Here is a 20680-nt window from a genome sequence, read left to right as displayed (position 1 = left end):
AACCTGAAAATATAATTCCACGACTTGTGTGAAGTGTTTTAATATTCCATTCAACCATTTCTAAGTTTCCATGGTCTCTGAGTGACAACCACTAAAAGCCACCATTAAAGCAAACCTACAAGGAGGACAAACATAATCCCCCTCTTCCACTTGTTCATAATATAATCACAGTGATGATCAGAAGGAAGCAAGGAGGAAAGGCACAGATAGGCCCGATATGTGCTCATTGGTAATGACTCATCATTGATAATAATAACCTAAAAAGGAGTCCATATACCACTAGGTACTATAAAACATATACATTTTATTGTGTACAAATACATAAAAGCTATTACATAAAAAAGTTAGAGATGATAGCGACCACAGTGTGTGAAGATGGAAACCAGACAGCATAAGTCTCAAATGATAATATGCATGTAATACATATGTGGCAAGAAACGACGATATGGATATATATACACAAAATGTATATAAGGGCTTATTCAGACGAACGTGATATACGTCCGTGCAACGCGCGTGGTTTTCACGCGCCTCGCACTGACCTATATTAGTCTATGGGGCCGTGCACAGTCCGTGATTTTTACGCAGCGTGAGTCCGCTGCGTAAAACTCACGACATGTTCGTTCTTTGTGCGTATTTCGCGCATCACACACCCATTGAAGTCAATGGGTGCGTGAAAATCACGCGCACCACACGGAAGCACCTCCGTGGGACACGCGTGATTCGCGCAACACCAGTAAATGAATGAATGTAAACAGAAAAGCACCACGTGCTTTTCGGTTTACAAACATCCAAACGGAGTGTCATAATGATGCCGGCTGCGCGAAAATCACGCAGCCGCGCACCATATGATCATGACACACGCACACGCTCGTGTGAATCCGGCCTAAGAGTTTCAGCGGAAGATCCCCAGATGAAGGCTTCCGCCGAAACGTGCGTTGGTGTGTGACGCCAGACATGGTGCTATGGGTAAGACTGTTATTTGGTATTCAGGATATGTTGTATTTTGTACCTCTGTGTTCATGTGACTGCCATTGTCCAGCCACTTCACCTACCATACCTTGTGTTTGGTGGGTGATGGCCTGACATGTGCTACCAACACGTCATTATATGTTTGTGAGCTTTTCCTGGGCTATCACATAAGTGACTCCCCTATCAGTATTTCAAGTAAAACTCTTATATACATTTTGTGTATATACATCCATATTCTCGTTTCTTGCCACATATGTATTACATGCATATTATCATTTCAGACTTATGCGGTCTGGTTTCCATCTTCACACACTGTGGTCGCTATCATCTCTAACTTTTTTATGTAATAGTTTTTATGTATTTGTGCACAATAAAATGTATACGTTTTATAGTAACTAGTGGTATATTGACTCCTTTTTAGGTTATTATTGCCACCATTAAAGCGCCCATTGTTGTTTTCCACCTCCCTAGATGTCCATAGACCACAAGTAACAGATACAGTTTCATAGCTCTTCAGATATATTTCCTTTATCTTTATTCTCTCCTACTATTCTGTCTATGTAAGTGTGAACAGTGCTATAGGTCCTCCCCAGATAGTGAATGGTCCTCTAGTGGAGGGAATCGTAGACGTTCTGATAATACAGGAATATATATGGAATTTTTTTTCTAAATGAAGAATACAGTTGTCATCAATAAGCAATGCTCTGTATGTTGATATAATCTAAGAATATGGAATAGTCCTTAAAGGCAACTCCAGTGACTTCAGGTTTCCTAATGAATAGTGGTATGCCTGCGGGTCATTTCTGCCTAGGGGGCACTCAAGCAGGACTGCACTGTCTTGTCGCACCTACATTGAATCTCATCTGTTTACAGAGGGATATTACACAATGCTTTGGCCGCACCGGGATCTAAAGTTGCTGCGTAATGACATTACATGTCAAGGTTTTATTTTTTTAAAATTATTTAACAATTTTGTATTTACTTAAAGTCACGGCTTTATTGCAATTCCTTCACATAGGGCAATCTGACACTGACATCTGACACTGACCCTTTAAACAAAAATTGCACCCTAAGATATTTGACCTGGAAAATTAAATTTAAAGTGACTGTCCAGGATTAGAAAAACAATGCTGCTTTCTACCAGAAACAGCGCCACACCTGTCCATGGGTTGCGTGTGGTATTGCAGCTCACCTCCATTATAAGTAAATAGGGCTGATATGCAATACCGCACACAACCTGGGGACACGTGCGGCACTATTTTTGGAAGAAAGCAGCCATGTTTTTCTGATCCTGGAAAACCAGTTTAAAGGAATAGCTCCCCAATTCTGTGCCTTTGCGAAGCAATTATTAAAGACAACCTCTTCAGTTATATAGTTTACTTATAATTATATACAGTATCATTTCTTAGGAAATAATTTCTGCTTTTCGGATTTTAGTGCACTATTTTTTATCATTGGAGGCCACGAATTGAAAAATAACTATTTCCACTACTTTTAAAATTTGATGAAGTTGAACCATGAGGAGTTAATACTAGTCAAGGTGTCATCAATAAATCTTGTATTGATTTAAGGTCGTCACTGCATCTGAATAAGCAGATAGTATTTGTCATCGCACCTGGGAAGTCCATTAGTGATAATATAGATAATCTGTATATGAAGTTGAATTGTTCAGAATTTAGGATTTGTAATTGACCACGTGTAGATGTTCGTACATTCATGTCGTAGAGTAATGTACATTATGTCACATATAGTTCATACCTCCAGTCTGTCGGTTCTCATTAACTTCTGTGCAGCAGCTGCTGCGGCGGATGGCACTGCCACTCCAGGGTTTCCAGCAACAAGCACTTGTCCGGAATTAAGAATTTCGGCTGGTAAAAGGCCCGGTGATACAGGCCCCAGGTATGGATTAAAGGCTGCTGTTGCATTGGTGGCTAGGCTTGGTGCGACTGAGAACATTGGCTGGAAAAGAGAATATACTATGAGAGAAACATTGTCATTTGCTTCATTTAAAAAAATATAATCTCCTAAAACCAGAATGTTATGTTTGGATCATCAGGAAACATTTTTAAGTTGAACACATTGAACATTTCTTATATAATATGGCTGAACATACAAGAACCACACCAACAACTCCAGCGGTCACCAACACGAATGACAACGGTCAAGCAAAAGAAGACAATAATTCAGGAGAGAATAGCCGTATACATGTTCAGAGTCTACGGGCCAATACTGTACCTCTGTATGACTTTCATATGGTGTTTTTTTCTCTTGAATCTATTCGGAATCCATGAGAACAAAAATCAGATGCTGCATTATAGTTCTATTCTCCGTAATATGGTGCCATGCGGAGACATCATATGGCAGCATACGGAGTGTCTACGTCTCTGTTGTATGGGACCATAGGGAATACGTATTCTGCCACGTAGACTTCATGCACAAAGCTCTGCTGCACGCTAAAGGCCTTAATCCCAATTTTAGAAGAATTAGTAATATTACTGCCCAGACTTTGCTTGCGTTCTTTTAGAATAAAGTACCTAGAAATACTGTTCATTAGTGATCATCCAGGAGACTCATCATGAAATGATCTAGGTGTCCTGGGTCAATAGGCATGTATAAGATTAGGTAGCAGCGACTACGACACATCATATCCTACCCTCTTAAATCTGGAACTCCCTGTTCCCTTTACCACTAGGCAGTGATCAAACCACGTTCCCAGAAGTTCACACTGTGTCTGTACACAGATAAATACTCATGTTCTAGGTTCCAAGGCCTTCTTGTTGAAGTATAATATACAATACAGTAATCTACCAAATCAAGATTTTTTGTGTTTGTTTATAACATTACAAATGATGTAGATAACCTTCCACCTTCTAACAGTTATATGCCAAAAAATTATATTTTCATTAATATATCATTGAAGTCTAACATTAAAAACTCTAGCAAACACAACAATTATACCCATGACCTTCTAACCTAGCCCACATTAGAACTACATTCTTCCATTTTCCTCCAAGCAATTTCTAAAAAGGAAATAATCGTCTGTAGGCGTCTCTGGTAACTAAATGTACCATGATGCCCTTTCCAGGCATCATAAAAGTAGATGTGATAGATCAATCAAAATTTTTTAACAAGATGCTGGAAAGTCACATATGCAGGTCTAAGGCCCAGGAAAAGTCACAGGAGAGGCTGCAGACTGGACGGCAGCAAGCAGATAGCATGTCACAGGCAGTGTGCAAATGCCAGCCCGCAGCAGGGAAGGAGCAAGGATGTATGCCAATAGCCTTACATTAACAGAACACAGCTCCACCACAAGCTGCCCTCCAGTGCGGGGAATGTCCACTGACCACAATATTTCTCCACTCCCTTCACTCTTTTAATTGTGTTTCAATGTATTAAAACCTAAATTAGGCTTTAGATTTAGTGTAAGTTAATTTTCCTTTGAAAATCCAAATAAACCCCAAATAATATAAGGTACATAAAATTATTACCATTATCCATTATTTATTTTTTAGAGATAGAGCTGAATCTACTGTTAAGACTATGTTCATACTTGTGTTGGTTTTTCTGTTGTTCTACTCCGTCAAAGGGGACAGACATTAAAGCGGCTCTGTCACCAGATTATAAGTGCTCTATCTCCTACATAATCTGATTGGCGCTGGAATGTAGATAACAGCAGTGGTTTTTATTTTGAAAAACGATCATTTTTGAGCAAGTTATGAGCAATTTTAGATTTAGTTTCTTAATGCCCAACTGGTCGTGTTTTTACTTTTGACCAAGTAGGTGTTGTAAAGAAGTGTATGAGGCTGACCAATCAGTGACCAATCAGTGTCCTACACTTCTCATTGTTCCAGCCCAGCATGATCCACAGCACAGTGTGATTGTGCAGGGAAAGAAGCTGGGCTGGTACAATGAGAAGTGTAAGACGCTGATTGGTCACTGATTGGTCGGTCTCATACACTTCTTTACAACACCCACTTGGTCAAAAGTAAAAACACGACCAGTTGGGCATTAAGAAACTAAATCTAAAATTGCTCATAACTTGCTAAAAAATGATCGTTTTTCAAAATAAAAACCACTGTTATCTACATTCCAGCGCCGATCAGATTATGTAGAAGATAGGGCATTTATAATGTGGTGACAGAACCTCTTTAATGGCGCCCGACGGAACCCATTGACTTTAATGAGTTCCATTAGGTTTCCGTTATGGTGTCTGTCGTTTTATTGAAGAAAAAAAAACAAAAACAGTGCCATATTTTTTGCGGTATTTTGGTCTGGGTCTACGACGGAGGCTCATAAGGGAGCCTTCAACACATAGGTGAACAAAGCCTTAGCAAAGTAATGCTTAGAGTCAAATTCTCAAACAAGTCTACTTTGAACCATCTAACAAATGTAAGTAAAATTCTACAAACCAAAGTATATAACTATGCTACATAATATAACCAGAGAGATCAAAGTATGCACTGTCAACTGTCTAAATGTTGGTCATGGTGTTATGACTGACGGCTGCATGCAGAAACGAATACAGGATATTCTACATGTAATTATACAAAAATACTGTATTTTTTATTATTTCATTATTGTTATTTATTTATATTTTTATTTAGAAGGGCTGTTTATGTATGTAAGAAAGAAAGGTTACCCGACAGTAATAGTCTACATGCATTGTTTGTGTGATTTTAAATTCCGCATCCAGAGCTGAATTCTTGTTAATGCTGTTGTGATGTTTTGTACATTCCACAGTGACACGTTGTGAGTAAACAGAAATTAAGTGCCTTGCGGTGACCTTTTCGATGTTGCCTTATATAATGCTCACTCAGTAATTTCAGCCGCCGAGTTAAATATAAGAATTCTGGCGGCTGCCACTAGAGAGAGAACACCGCGTGCAGATTTATACAGATCCTACAGAATTTACTAGGAGCTGTATAAATCCTTAAACCGTTTGCTCCTTTTACTGGCGCTTGTCCGAATTCTAATATATTTAAAGGGGATGTACAGGATTAGAAAAACAAGCCTGCTTTCTTGCAGAAACAGGGTTAGGTTACATCTGTCCGTGGGTGGTGCCAACGCATGTACTGGTGTGCAGCTGTTCCTGGTACAAAGCAGCAATGTTTTTTTTTAAATCCTGTACAACCCCTGTATGAGATTAAAAAACAAGGCTGCTTACTTCCAGGAATAGCGCCACTCTTGTCTACAGGGTATCTCTGGAATTGCAATGCAACCCCATCCAAGCGAAAGGAGCGGAACTATTTCTGAAAGAATGCAGCCATGTTTTTTTAATCTCATACAATTGCTTTGTTTTTGTAGATGACAAGCGAGCAGAGGATTTGGAGCTCTGTACGAGTAAAAAAAGAGCTCAGACCACTAGAAAAAAAATATGGAAATCGGTTTTGAACAATTTAGGAATCATTAATACAAAAATAAGCATTAAGTACATATACAATGGCCACAGTGAAAACATTATTAATGGTATTTACATGAAAGATCGAGCTGAATTACGTACCATATGTTGGAGCTGAGTACCAGGAATCATTGCATTGGCTAGCTGCATTTGCTGGGCCAGCATGGCCATGTTCTTTTGCTGAATCAGGTTATTCCGTCCATTTATCTCTAACTGTGTTTTTAAGTGTGGAGGCGGATGGAGATATTTACAATTCTCTCGTGAACAGCGACCCTAGGTAAAAATAACAAGAAAGAAGGAGATTCATTTTTATTTTTAATAAAGGAGCCATATATAATCCTATGATAATAGAATAAGTGTGAAGAAAAAAATTGAGAGAACATAAGCCACTCAAAACTTGAATTCACCTAAATGAGAACAGAATAGAAATTATACATATCAGGCACCTTTCTCATTCGTATACCCCCTCTTGGTTGGCAACTTTGGCGCATTTTACACCCTGACCCCTTTTTGCTAAATCACATTTTTACAGACCCTGTATAAATTTACCTTATGACCTGTGCCCCATGCCAACACCTTCTGTATGGTGCTATTCCGCTTTGACATTGGGACATTGTGTGGATCCTAAATCACCATCCACATCAAAGTCTACATCCAAACTGGCTTGAAAATTGGCAGTTATATGTGGATGTATAAAGAACAATAGAGAAACAATATCACTATAACCGGTCGGCCAATAACAAAGTCAGTAGTCACAAAATATACAGGGTATATCCATTTATATGGATACACCTAAATAAAATGGGAATGGTTGGTGATATTTACTTCCTGTTTGTGGCACATTAGTATATGGGAGGGAGGGAAACTTTTCAAGCTGGGTGTTGACCATGGCGGCCATTTTGAAGTCAGCCATATTGTATCCAACTTTCGTTTTTTCAATGGGAAGAGGGTCATGTGACACATCAAACTTATCGAGAATTTCACAAGAAAAACAATGGTGTGCAACCCTCTTCTCCCACTCTTCACACACTGATAGCAACACCGCAGAAGAAATGCTAGCACAGGCTTCCAGTATCCGTAGTTTCAGTCCCAAAGATAAAAGTCTAAGGGGGTCAGATCGGGAGGTATTTCTTCTGCGGTGTTGCTATCAGTGTGTGAAGAGTGGGAGAAGAGGGTTGCATTGACAATCCAACACAATGGGCAGCACTTTGAACACATTTTATAAGTGGTCAGAAACTTGTAAATAACTCATGAAAGAATAAAAGTAACGTTAAAACCAAGCACACCATTGTTTTTCTTGTGAAATTCTCGATAAGTTTGATCTTTCACATGACCCTCTTCCCATTGAAAAAACTAAAGTTGGATACAAAATGGCCAACTTCAAAATGGCCGCCATGGTCAACACCCAGCTTGAAAAGTTCCCCCCCTCCCATATACTAATGTGCCACAAACAGGAAGTTAATATCACCAACCATTCCCATTTTATTTAGGTGTATCCATATAAACGGCCCACCCTGTAGAATGAACTGGAGCTCCGTTTCTCTATGGCTTAAGTCATAAGAGTAGTTGCACCTCACCATTAGATGCCTGCTTCTACTATGTGAGTCTTTTCGTTTCTCCTCCTCGGCTTTCCTTAGATGTTTGAAGGTAGAGTTGGAGTTAAATTGCTGCATTGGAGAATAATATGTACATTTCATTGTTTTTTTAATAAATGATTTTAATTTGTATTTAATATACCCACAACCGGGTGCCCCTTGACCCTAAAGAGTGAGTGTTTCGTCAGCTGCTTTTTTGATTATAATGGTTATTGGACATTCTGTGCTAGTGACCCCTTAGTAAGCCGGAGTGGCGAAACTGCTGGGTTATCTCATGGAATGCTGTTTTTGGCTGATTATTTATGATGTAGGCATAACATTTTTAGGCAAATTTATCTTGTAAGAAGCCCCTAAAATATGCGTTTTGTAACGTAAGCCTCTACGTAGTGGTCTGCTTCTTTCCCTTGAATCAATACAGGTGTATGTCCAAAGGCTGCACTGAGGAGGTTAAGTGACATAAGAAAAAAAGTGTCCACATAGCGGCTCTAATAATGTATGGTCAGAGGGATAGCGGGCGAGAGAGCTCGTATCGCATACAAGGAAAGCCGAGTCGGAGAAACGAGTAGACTCATATGGTCGAAGCCAGCAATCGCGAGGGGCAATTACTCATTACTTGTACCAAAGAGAAATGGAGATGTGGGACACATGTAGATATATGTACACCTGAATGTGGATGATTATTTTATATAACACTTCTGGTAGTTCACCTTTAATATTTATATCATGTAGACCAAAAAAAATTATATCTGGGGCAAAGGCCCCTTTAAGAAGCACTAGTTTCTAGGCAAGTGAGATTATCCAGTATTTTCATATTTCCTTCAGATCTCAAAGGAAAGGACAATTGTATACAGGCAGATATTTTCTTTGTCATTCATGTGGATGTTATCTTGTACATATTTTAATACTTCACAATAATAAATTCATGCTCCAGTCTGCCATTATGTTGTCAAAGTCACTAAATGGTCTGTAAACGGTTTCTTTAAAACTACATCTTTATGCGATTTGACAGATAATGCCTTCTCCTCTTCCTCGTGAATACAGAACAAGCTTCATTACGAGTACGAGTGATTCACATGACAGATACTTCAGACCCAAATGACTAATAGGCTTGTACAAATGTGGGAACAAAACCTAGTTTTGCTGATACAATGAATTACCTTACTCAGATTATGATAAGTAAAGTAATGCAGAGCCGCGTCCCGGATCGTGTGCGGCGGCAAACTAAGTCTCTTCTGCTTCTAGGGGAGAATACCTCTATAGTAGGCACACTTTGTTCTGTATAAAATTGGTGGCATACAGAGGTACAGTGGGGCCCCATAGAAGCCTATGGGTGACATATTATGGCTCCATACACCTTGGAGGCCGTATGGGGCTGTAATATATTTATCTGCATGAGGCCTAAAGCGCAGAGAACACAAATACAGTATACTACATGCAAAGGATTAAAGTAGAACTCATGGTTTTCTCTTTTCCCGCTCCCCGTTTTCAAATGTAATGTAGTGTAATATAGTGATGTATATCAACTTACCTGATACTTTATTTCACGGGGCACGGCTCCATTCCGGACCGCCATGGGCTCACAAGATCTGTACTCTGACAACCCAATTCCTGTATCTACTGTAGAAACCGGATATAAATCTCTCAATGCAGATCTATTTTTACTCACATCGATGCTCTCATAGACTTGCATTGAGTGCCTGGCTTTTGATCCCTACACTAGGCGCTGTAGAATACGGCGAGTCAAAATGAAGATCATGTGACCCCCACGTTGTCCCAGAACGGAGCGGCGTCCTGTGAAATACAGTACCAGGTAAGTCGATACACATTAATACAGTACACTATATTACATTTGCAAACGGTGGGCCGGAAAAGACCAAACCTTTTTTAGTTTGGATTCACACAGAGCATTTAACCAGTTAGTGACTGCCATTACGCCTTTACACGGCGGCCACTAATGGGTTTTATTCTGATACATACGCCATTTCACGGTACTGTATCAGAATTAAGCTCAATAGCGAGCGCCGCATCTTAATGGTTTTGGACAGAGGGAGGAAGCTCCCTCTCTCATGCCACAGGCACCCCAGACGAGGGCATAATAAAGGCGCCCAGGTCTGCCTGAAGTGGATGCCTGCTAGGCCATGCCTCTGGTAATACATTGCAATCAGTGGCGTAGCTATAGAGGTCGCAGCGGTCGCAACTGCGACTGGGCCCCACACCCTCACCACACTAGCACAGTAGCGCTGCAATGATTCCTCTACATTGCTGGGTCCCTGCTGGAGTACAAAAGAAACCCAGTAATGTAGTTTAAAGCATTGGTGGCAGCTCAGCTGTCAGTCATTGCGTGGAGGGGGAACAAGAGGGTGGAAATGATTGATACATCCACTCATCTTACAAGATCCAGGCCTGCCCACTGTGCTGTCCACCCAATCAGCCCGCTTCTAGCGGTTTCCCTCTTCCTCGTGACCTGTGTGGAGGGAAAGGAATGGTTACAGCAAGAAGATCGTGTGCATGCCGGCTCCTCCCCGGCAGTACGAGCCGCAGTGTCCGCTGTTACAGAGCTCAGGAATTCTGACTATTGCTGCTCTCTGACCCCACACCAGCTGGAAGTAGCTACTAGTAATGCAGCTATTAACCCCTTCATTGTGTGTATGTACGTATGTCTGTCATGCTGAGCAGTCACACCTCAGGGCTGACTGTTTAGCATAACAGACAAAGTATAAATAAATATCTATCCATCTCCTATCTATCCAGCCATCTCCTATCTATCCATCACGTTGGGTGCAAGGCTCCACTGTGCCATACCGCCTTGACGGTATGGCAGCTGGCCAACAGGGCGCAGGTAACAGTCTATAGTTTGTATAGGGTTCCTGTGGCAGCTCGGACAGTAGCAATGACAGGGTCGGCTGGGACTTAGGCAGCAGGCAGACGTCAGGCATGGTGTAGCAGGACAGGCGTGGAATACAGCACAGCACGACTACAGCTCAGTATGGCACTTGACCAGGTAGCACGGGATACAGGTACAGGAACGGGGAACACTGGGAACCACTAGGAGACCCCATTTGCTAGACAAACTTAAGGTACGACAACAACGCACAGGCATGGGAAGAAGGGGCCTGGGTTTCTCATCAGAACGCACAAATCTTTCGCCTTTTACTAAAGATTTCCGTGGAGAGGAGCAAAACTGAGTCTTGTAGAATTTTGAATATAAAAGGTAATAAATGCCATCTAGGTATTTTTCCAGAGCAATTTAAAGGGGACATTGCACTGGATTTTCTTTCCCTACCAAATTGTCAGTATCAATACTAATAATTGAAGGCGACCTAAATACAATCATAATAACAGTCTTGCCCCCTCCCTTTCTTCTCCCCTACCCAATATTTCATGATTTACACTGGTGGTGTACACCTGTGCAAGAACTGATATTCCAAAGAAAATAATAGGAGGGTCTCTCTTCCTTTTTTCCAAGAAGGGGCTGGGCCCTTATAGTCCAGGGTACTCATGGGCTAATTTAGACATTAAACTCTAGTGCGCGCGCTGGCCCTTTAAGAGCGGGAACGAGCGTGCGCATGCACCCTACGGGACCCGGCCAAGGTAAGCGGAAGTCAGCGGTGGCATCTCCTGAGGAGGAGTCTGGGGCCAGCGCTCGCAGTCCCATGGCTGCGGCCGTCATGAGGTGAGTGAACCTGACGGCCCGCGGCCATGGACATGACTATCTATCTATCTATATCTATTTATCTCATATCTACGGTATCCATTTTCTATCTATCTAAATATATATAAATAAATATAGAGTCCACTGTCCAGCAGCACTAGCATAAATAACGGATGGGTGCACGCCTTGGGAACCCGATTTCTGATTCCAAATCTTCCAATAGGATTCCAACAATAGGCAGCACTTCAATTCAAAGTGAAAATGTAGTACATGTAATCACCCTCATGCAACGTTTCGGCTCTATTAAAGAAGCCTTTTTCAAGCTTGAAAAAGTGTCCTCTAATAGAGCCGAAAGGTTGCACGAGGGCGATTACATGTACTACATTTTCACTTTGAATTGGAGTGCTGCCTATTCTTGGAAACATATAAATAAATAAATATATATACATACATACATCAATATATAAATAAAAACACACATACATACAGTGGCATAACTGTAGGGGTCGCAATTGCGACCGGGCTCTGAAGCCAGGGGGGCCCATGGCGACCCCCCAGACACGTCTATAAAATTTAATAAACTACGCAGGCCCCTGTTACTATAGTAACTGACAGTACCTAGCCTCCTCGTTCTGGAGCGCAGCGGAGGTCCTGATGTCTCTTTGCGTCATGACGTCGCAAGGTTGTGCGCCGTGCATGACATCACGACACTGTGCGCCGCGCACAACCTCCCAACTCTGGATGGAGCCAGGACCTCCGCTGCGGCCAGAGCCGAAGAGGAGTGTAAGTATACTATTACGGTTTGCTGGGGCCCTGTGAATCGCAGTGTGTCGGCGATTCACAGTGTGAGCAAGTGACCGGAATGAAGAGGAAGCAGCGCTCGTACAAGAACTGCTCCCACTTCCCCGACCCCGACCCATCAGCTATTGATGGCCTATTACACATACATACATACATACATACACGTTTTAAGACCTTAGTGACGCCCCTGGCTGCTAGTGCTGCATCACTGAGTCACTCAGGAGGCCCAGTGATGCAGCTGAAAGCTGCGGGCCGTCAGCCATGAGAAGAAGTTTTGGGGGGGCCCAAGACAAACTTTTGCAAAAGGGCTCATGAGACTTTAGCTACGCCCCTGACTGCAATACAGAAGTATTTTTCTTAATTTAAATGTATCTGCTTGTAAGACAGGCAGATATACCACACAAAATAGTTGCTAACTAACATCCCCCATATGTCTACTTTAGATTGGCATCGTTTTTTGAACATCCTTATATTTTTCTAGGACGTTACAAGACTTAGAACTTTAGCAGCAACTTCTCATATTTTTAAGAGGCTATTTTTTCCGGGACCAGTTCAGATGTGAAGTGGCTTTGAGGGACTTATATATTTAGAAACTCCCAATAAGTCACCCCATTTTAAAAACTGACCCCTCAAAGTATTCAAAACAGCATTTAGAAAGTTTCTTAACCCTTTACTTTGCTTTTAATTCCTGTGAAACATCTAGAGGGGAAATGTACAAATTTCATTTTTTTTTTGTTGCAGAAATTAATTTTTAATCCATTTTTTTTGTAACACAGAAAGTTTTACCAGAGAAACCAGGTTCTGAAGTTTTAGCAAATATCCCACATGTGGCCCTAGTGTGCTTATGGACTGAAACATAGGCCTCAGAAGCAATGGAGCAGCTAGTGGATTTTGGGGCCGCCTTTTTATTATAATATATTTTAGGCACCATGTCAGGTTTGAAGGGCTCTTGCGGTGCCAAAACAGTGGAAATCCCCCAAAAGTGACCCCATTCGGGAAACTGCACACCTCAAGAAACTTATCTAGGGGTATAGTGAGCAGTTTGACCGCACAGGTTTTCTGCATAAATTATTGGAATTAGGCCGTGAAAATTAAAATCTAAATTTTTTTCTCATTTCCACAAGGACTAAAGGAGAAAAAGCAAACAAAATTTGTAAAGCAATTTCTCCCGAGTAAAACAATACCCCATATGTTGTCATAAACTGCTATTTGGACACACAGCAGGGCTTAGAAGGGAAAGAGCGCTATTTGGCTTTTGGAGCTCAAATTTAGTAGGAATGGTTTGCGGAGGCCATGTCACATTTGCAAAGCCACTGAGGGACCAAAACAATGAAAACACCCAAAAAGTGACTCCATTTGGGAAACTACACCCCTTGAGGAACTAATCTAGCGGTGTAGTGAGCATTTTGGCCCCACATGTGTTTCATAGAATTTATTAGAATTGGACAGTGAAAATAAAAACAATCCATTTTCTTTAATAAGACGTAGCTTTAGCTCAAAATTTTTCATTTTCTCAAAAAAAAAAAAGGGAAAAAGAACCCCAGCATTTGTAAAGCAATTTCTGCAGAGTAAGGAAATGTTGTGGTCATAAATTGCTGTTTGGGCACACAGTAGGGCTCAGAAGGGAAGGAGCGGAATTTGGCTTTTGGAGAGCAGATTTTGCTGTATTGGTTATAGTGAAAACCCCCAAGAAGTGACCCCATTTTGGAAACTACACCCCTCAAGGTATTCACCTAGGGGTGTAGTGAGCATTTTAACCCCGCAGGTGTTTTGCAGAAATTAGTGTGTACTCGATGTTGCAGTGTGAAAAATGGGAGTTTTTCCATAGATATGCCAATATGTGGTGCCCAGCTTGTGCCACCATAACAAGACAGCTCTCTAATTATTATGCTGTGTTTCCCGGTTTTAGAAACACGCTACATGTGACCCTAATACTTTGCCTGGACATTTGACAGAGGTCAGGAGTGAAAGAGTACCACATAAAATTGAGGCATAATTTGACGATTTACAAAGTATTGGTTCACAATTGCAGGGCACGGATGTGAAGTAATAAAAGAAACCCTGAGAAATGACCCTATTTTGGAAATGACATCCCTCAAGGCATTTATTAAGAGGTGTAGTAAGCATTTTCACCCACAGGTCTTTTCCATCACTGAATGCGCTGCGGATGGTGCAAAGTAAAAATTTATATTTTTCCCTAGATATGCCATTTCAGTGGCAAATATGTTGTGCCCAACTTGTGCCACTGGAGACACACATCCCAAAAATTGTTAAAAGGGTTCTCCCGGGTATGGCGATGCCATATATGTGGAAGTAAACTGCTGTTTGGGCACGCAGTAGGGCTAAATGGGGAGGGAGCGCCATTTGGAGCGCGTATTTTGCTTGGTAGTAGTTTTGTTTGAGTATTGCTGGTGTTTCCATTTATAATGTGGGGGGCATATGTAAGCCGGGCAGAGTAAATCAGGGGCATAGTCAGGTGGTTTAATAAGGAGGTAAAAAAAAGAATATAATAATCCATAGATGTGTGTTACGCTGTGAAACAATCCTTTCTGCACAGGCCAGTGGGGCACTGATAAATGTCCTTTCTTATCCCCCTATTGGTTCACAGCCGGCACCTTTGCAGTTTGGGTAATTTTGCTAGGAAAGTGTTGTCCTGGTAGAATACGGGCACGCTCACTTCCAGCAGAAATGTTTGGGACCTACCCTTCCTGGTTCCCTAATTTTAGGGCCTTGATAAATCGCCACTTAAAACAGAAGAAATGCCCCCCTCGGGCCAGAACAACAGCATATGTTTCATTTCCTGACTTATTGGAGCCATAACTAATTTAACTATTTTTCATAGACGTAGTGGTATGAGGGCTATTTTCTTGCGGTACGAGCGGTAGTTATTATTGGGGGTACATTGCGACTTTTGATCACTTTTTATCCTATTTTTTGGGAGGCCAGGTGACCAAAAAACTGCAATTCTGGTATAGTTTTTTTTTTATACAGCGTTAACCATGCATTATAAACTACATGTTAACTTTATTCTGCAGGTGAGTACGATTCCGGCGATACCTAATTTATAGCACTTTTTTATGTTTTACAACTTTTTGCACAATAAAATTATTTTTGTAAAAAGAATGTATATTTTCTATCGCTATGTTGTGAGAACCATAACATTTCCATTTTTTCATCGACGGAGCTGTATGAGGGCATGTTTTTTTTGCGAGATGAGCTATAGTTTTTATACGTACCATTTTTGGATACATGCGACTTTTTGATTACTTTTTATTCCAATATTTGTACGGCAAAGTGACCAAAAAGCAGAAATTCTGGTATCGTTTTTTTAAGGTTTTTTTTTACGCTGTTCACCGCGTGGAATAAATAACACCAAATATGTATGGTTTATTATTTTTTTCAATACTAAAGGACTTGATAAGGGCGATTGTATTTTATTAATTGAAACTTGTATTATGTATTTTTTTCACTTTTTTTTTAGTCCCACTAGGGGACTTGAAGGTCCAACTGTCTGTTTTTTTTTTCTAATACATTGCACTACCTATGTAGTGTAATGTATTAGATCTGTCAGTCATTCGCTGACAGCAAGCCGATTAGGCTTTGCCTCCCGCCGGGGCCTAATCGGCTTCCTTAATGGCAGAGCAGGAGGCCATTGTTAGGCCTCCTGTTGCCATAGCAGCAGTCAGCAGCCCTTGTTGAATGGCAGGGCTGTCGATCTGCTAGCAACCTCTAAGATGCAGCAATCTCTTTAGATCGCTGCATCTAAGGGGTTAATGGCAGGGATCGGGCTAGCTCCGGTTCCTGACGTTACAGGTGGATGTAAAAACATATGACATCCATCGCTGATAACGCCGGCTCATCTCCTGAGCCGGCGCCATCTTGTCGTTGACTACGGAAGCCTTTCAGGCTCCGCCTCTGGGGGGGGCCTGGAAGTCTTCTGTGCCAGGCAGACTGGGAGGCCAGTATAAGGCTTCCGGTTGCCATTGCAGCCACCGGAACCCAGGCAATTTCATTGCTCGGGTGCCGATGAGCTGCAAACAACTTAAAAGCAGCGATCGCATTGGGGATCATAGCTAATTTCGGTCCCCGCCATTACAGACGGATATCAGCTGTAATACACTGCTGACATCCGGCGATGATGGCACCGACTCAGCTTCTGAGCCGATGTCACCCATTTGTTTTATGGATACGGCAAAATGCGGGAAGCACTAGCTTTCCATGACGTATCCGTACGACAAATGTCGGGAAGGGGTTAATCTCAAAAGGGTTGTCCGCTTTAGACTATCCCTATTTGTTAAAAGTTTCCCTCATCAACAAGTAGATCAGAAAGTGTCTACCTGCTGGGACTCCCAGCGATTAGCTGTAGTCTGTGAGGAAACCTGGTAGTAAGTGTTGAATTTACCTGCAGCACCACCAGAGGACAAACTGAGTGTTACGGAAAGAGCTTACAAATGCTTAGACTTTGATAGAGGGAGCTCTGCAGAAGCACGGCCACTTCTCCATTAATTACAAAGGTAGAAGCCTCAGTTGAAAACTGATTTAAAGGCTCATTCAATTTGTCCCAGAGGTAAAATATGCAGAAATGTTTAAGATGGTATTACCCCTTTAAGGTAGACCCAGTTAAACCTATATCACTTATCAGCGGTTTCTGGAGTTCTAGGAAATGCCAGAATAGGCGGTATCAGTAAACCGATGACGAGAAACATCCCAGTCTGTACAAATGTATATACAGTATGTTTTTTTTTTTCTTTCAATTAAGTGAAAAAGTGTACCCTAATTTGTCCTAATTTTCCAGTAGATAATATTGGCACTTTTCACATTACCCATCACTCTTTTTAAACATCATACACCAAGTCATTTATTTATGCGGCCATTTGTTTTACTATTTTTCTGTAATTTGAAAAACGCAAACTAAAGAATTCTAGGGATGTGCTTATTCACTAAATTTCTGGGGCCAAGTGCTCTATATTTTAAGCGTTCATGCAGCGTTGAAAAAACATTAATGCTTTGTCATGCTGTAGCTGAATCTGGCCAAAAAAGCAATACTCGAGACAAAAAATCTATAAACCCCCCCAGAGCAGTAATGTCTTAAACCTGAAAGCAGATCTACATTAACAAAGAGCACATCTATCACGCAGCACAGGAGGTTAACAATGATGAATTGTTATTACCTGCACAAGTCAGACGCATGAGATAAAACCATTGAAAAACACCAAAAAAATAGTTCATCCCTATAATGTACCCTGGACAATATACAAAGCAAATATACAGCATAAAGAAAATATGTAACCATCTTCAGGTAATAGTGATGTGCCTACAGTACTATAGAGAGGTGGAACTTGAACTGGCGGTGGTCTGGAGTTTAAAGTGAGTAGTCGCCCCCCCCCCCCAACCGCTTAGGGCCAGTTCACACCTTCGTCAGAGAAGCAGAACAAGGGAATAAGCGGAAGCGCCGGTTCCGTTGCACCACGGACACCATCGGCGGGTTTCAGTTGTGGTGTCCGTGGTTTTACCGGAAACAATAGCACAGCATGCTGCACTACTGTTTCTGGTATTTTTGGCTGGATCTGCGATGGAAGCCCCTAACAGAGCCTCCAACACAGATGTGAACAGGCCCTAATCCCCAAGGTTGGGGTATGTTCACACGATTAAAAAAATAAGTCTGAAAATACGGAGCTGTTTTCAAGGGAAAACAGCTCCTGATTTTCAGACGTATTTTGAGCAACTCGCGTTTTTTGAGGCGTTTTCGCAGCGTATTTACGGCCGTTTTTGGAGCGGTTTTCATTGGACTCTATGAGAAAACGGCTCCAAAAACATCCCAAGAAGTGTCCTGCACTTCTTTTGACGAGCCGCCATTTTACGCGCCATATTTTGACAGCGACGCGTAAAATGACAGCTCGTCTGCACAGAACATCGTAAGACCCATTGCAAGCAATGGGCAGATGTTTGCCAACGTATTGGAGCCGTCTTTTCAGGCGTAATTCGAGGCGTAAAACGCCTCCATTACGTCTGAAAAGAGGTTGTGTGCACATACCCTAAAGTTTCAAGAAAAGCAGTGTCTACATACCTGTATTACATGTCTTATTTCTTTCTAAACGCTCAAAAAATACATTTATTCATCCGTAAGGGCCTGTTCACATCAGTGTTGGCTTTTCGTTCCGGGGTTCCGTTGGAGGTTTCCGTCGGGTGAACCCCGCAACGGAAAGTCAAACTGAAACCACAGCTTCCGTTTCCGCCACTATTGGTATCAATGGTGATGGAAACATTGCAAATGGTTTCCGTTCATCACCATTCCGGCAGGTTTCCGTTTTTCCGACTCTGCTATTGATTCCGTTGTCAAAACGGAACCCCGGAACGGAAAGCGAACGCTGAAGTGAACCGGCCCCAAGTCGTATGCTAATTAGGCACAAAAAGTCCTCCGGAAAAAATTGCGTCCTGCATCTAACTGACGCCACCCCTCCCCCCGTTCCCTCCCCTGTACACTTGCTTGACATCTCTTCTAAGTTGCTGCATTATCGGCCACATTTATTCAAATACCGTGCCAGCCCCGTGCAGTCTGTATCCACGTCAGGCATGTGTACAGGGGAGGGAAAGGGGGAGCGTTACAGAGTAAGATGCAGAAGACTTCCTGCGCTTTGTGCCTAATTGACATAACGCACAAATGAAGAAATGTGGTTTATGAGTTTAGAAAGAAACAAGACATGTAATCCAGGTAAGCAGACACTGCTTTTAAGACCCCGCCAACGGCATGATGGGGGGGGGGGGGGGATTGGTGACAGACTCCCTTTAATTATACCTACCCCAATCATCGATTGGTAAGCGTATCCCTCCTGCCTCTCGGAGGAAAAGGGTATGTTTGGGGAGAGCTAGGGCAGCAGATTGAGGGTCCACATAATGGATTTACTTGACCCGCTTTTCCTAATATGAGGTATAATATATGGGACAATGTTCACCCTACTGTAAATGATGAGAATTTTAGTAGTCACCAAGGATTTCCAGGACCATAAAAAATCCTAGGCTCCAGGAGTGAATTTAAACAGGCCATGGAACTCTCGGATGACTTGTAATATTCTTCCTAATTGATACTAGGGGGTACACTATTCCTTATAATACACCCCGTCTGCAGAACCTCTTTTGAAGAGTAAAGATAGCTTTCTATCCAACACTGTTTTATATGAAACACCCTTAGGCCTCATGCACACGACTGGAGTGTCACCTACGGCCGCCCGCCCGCAAATCACGGGCCGTGCACATTGCCGTGTGCATTCATTTCAACGAGCCTGGACCGCAAGATGTGGCCGTAATAAGACATGTCCTATCTTTTTGCGGTCCAGGCTCCTGGGCAATGCACGGACCGTGGAAACCACAGTTGTGTGCATGGGCCCATTAAAATGAATGGGGCTGCAATTCACCCGCAGATTTGCGGGTGAATTGTGGACCTTAAAAATCCGTTCGTGTGCATGGGGCCGTATTCTTTTCATAAAAAAATTTCTGTTGCATATGTTATTTTTGTAAGTGTTGACACAGAACTGTATAAAACACACTGCAGCTGCTGAGGAACCTCTTTTTTTTTTTGTTTTAAAGAGAGAGCGCACTAAATGTCAGTAAAACATTGGTTGGCACAGTAAAAGGAACTCTCTGCAAAAGCAATCTGCTTCGGAAGGAGGAGATAAGCAGAGCCTATGTAACATCATCAGGTGCGGACATTAAAATGACATTGAAATTCCCTTTAACGTGTATTATACAGGTTATGATTATTAAACACATTATCTTAAACTGCTCACTTTGAATAATTCTATATATTTTTTAAGATATTCTGAAATTTCTGGATGTTTCAATTCCTCAGGTAGAATAATTCCATACTAGTATAGTATTTATATTAAATAGAATTAGGTGCCAGGAATGCAAACTAATTTATTAAAAGTTGTGCGCATCCTAATAAAATAGAATTTTACTTTATATTAAAACTGGCGTATGAAACACCAGTCTAAATAAATTCCCCCCACAGTGTTTTGGTTTGTGGCACTTTTGATTTTGGGGTCAGTGGCATTTTTTTTTTTTTAAATCACAACATGCTCTAGGTAGGACGTTCATTTCTGACAACTTTTTCTGAAGACTTCAAAAACGGCAGAAAATATGACAATAAATAGGAAAGCCACTTAAAACGCATGGCGTTTTTTTCCATGAAATACAGAGGTACAGTAGGAAACATGAAAGTCAGTCTTCCAGCTAGGCAATAGGTTTTACATTGATCCAACATAC

General features: G+C 41.7%; 1 protein-coding gene and 1 non-coding gene across 14 annotated transcripts in view; one reads left to right on the top strand and one right to left on the bottom strand.

Moving 5' to 3' along the window:
• MBNL1 (muscleblind like splicing regulator 1) overlaps window positions 1–20680 on the bottom strand; it is a 190915-nt gene that overhangs the window by 31153 nt on the left and 139082 nt on the right. For all 13 annotated transcript variants that reach the window (XM_075861507.1, XM_075861510.1, XM_075861511.1 and 10 more), the window contains 2 exons: window positions 6473–6643; window positions 2731–2931 (listed from right to left, as the gene is read on the bottom strand). In XM_075861507.1, coding sequence (XP_075717622.1) covers window positions 2731–2931; window positions 6473–6643 — 372 coding nt within the window. The remainder of the gene's footprint in view (window positions 1–2730; window positions 2932–6472; window positions 6644–20680) is intronic.
• On the top strand, window positions 11075–11185 carry LOC142646546 (U5 spliceosomal RNA). Its single transcript, XR_012847478.1, has one exon. It is a non-coding gene; the product is annotated as a U5 spliceosomal RNA (small nuclear RNA).

Source organism: Rhinoderma darwinii, chromosome 4 (genome assembly GCF_050947455.1).
Source record: "Rhinoderma darwinii isolate aRhiDar2 chromosome 4, aRhiDar2.hap1, whole genome shotgun sequence".
Lineage (NCBI taxonomy): Eukaryota > Metazoa > Chordata > Amphibia > Anura > Rhinodermatidae > Rhinoderma > Rhinoderma darwinii.
Note: the sequence above shows the minus strand (reverse complement) of the source record. Positions and strands in the feature narration are given on the sequence as shown.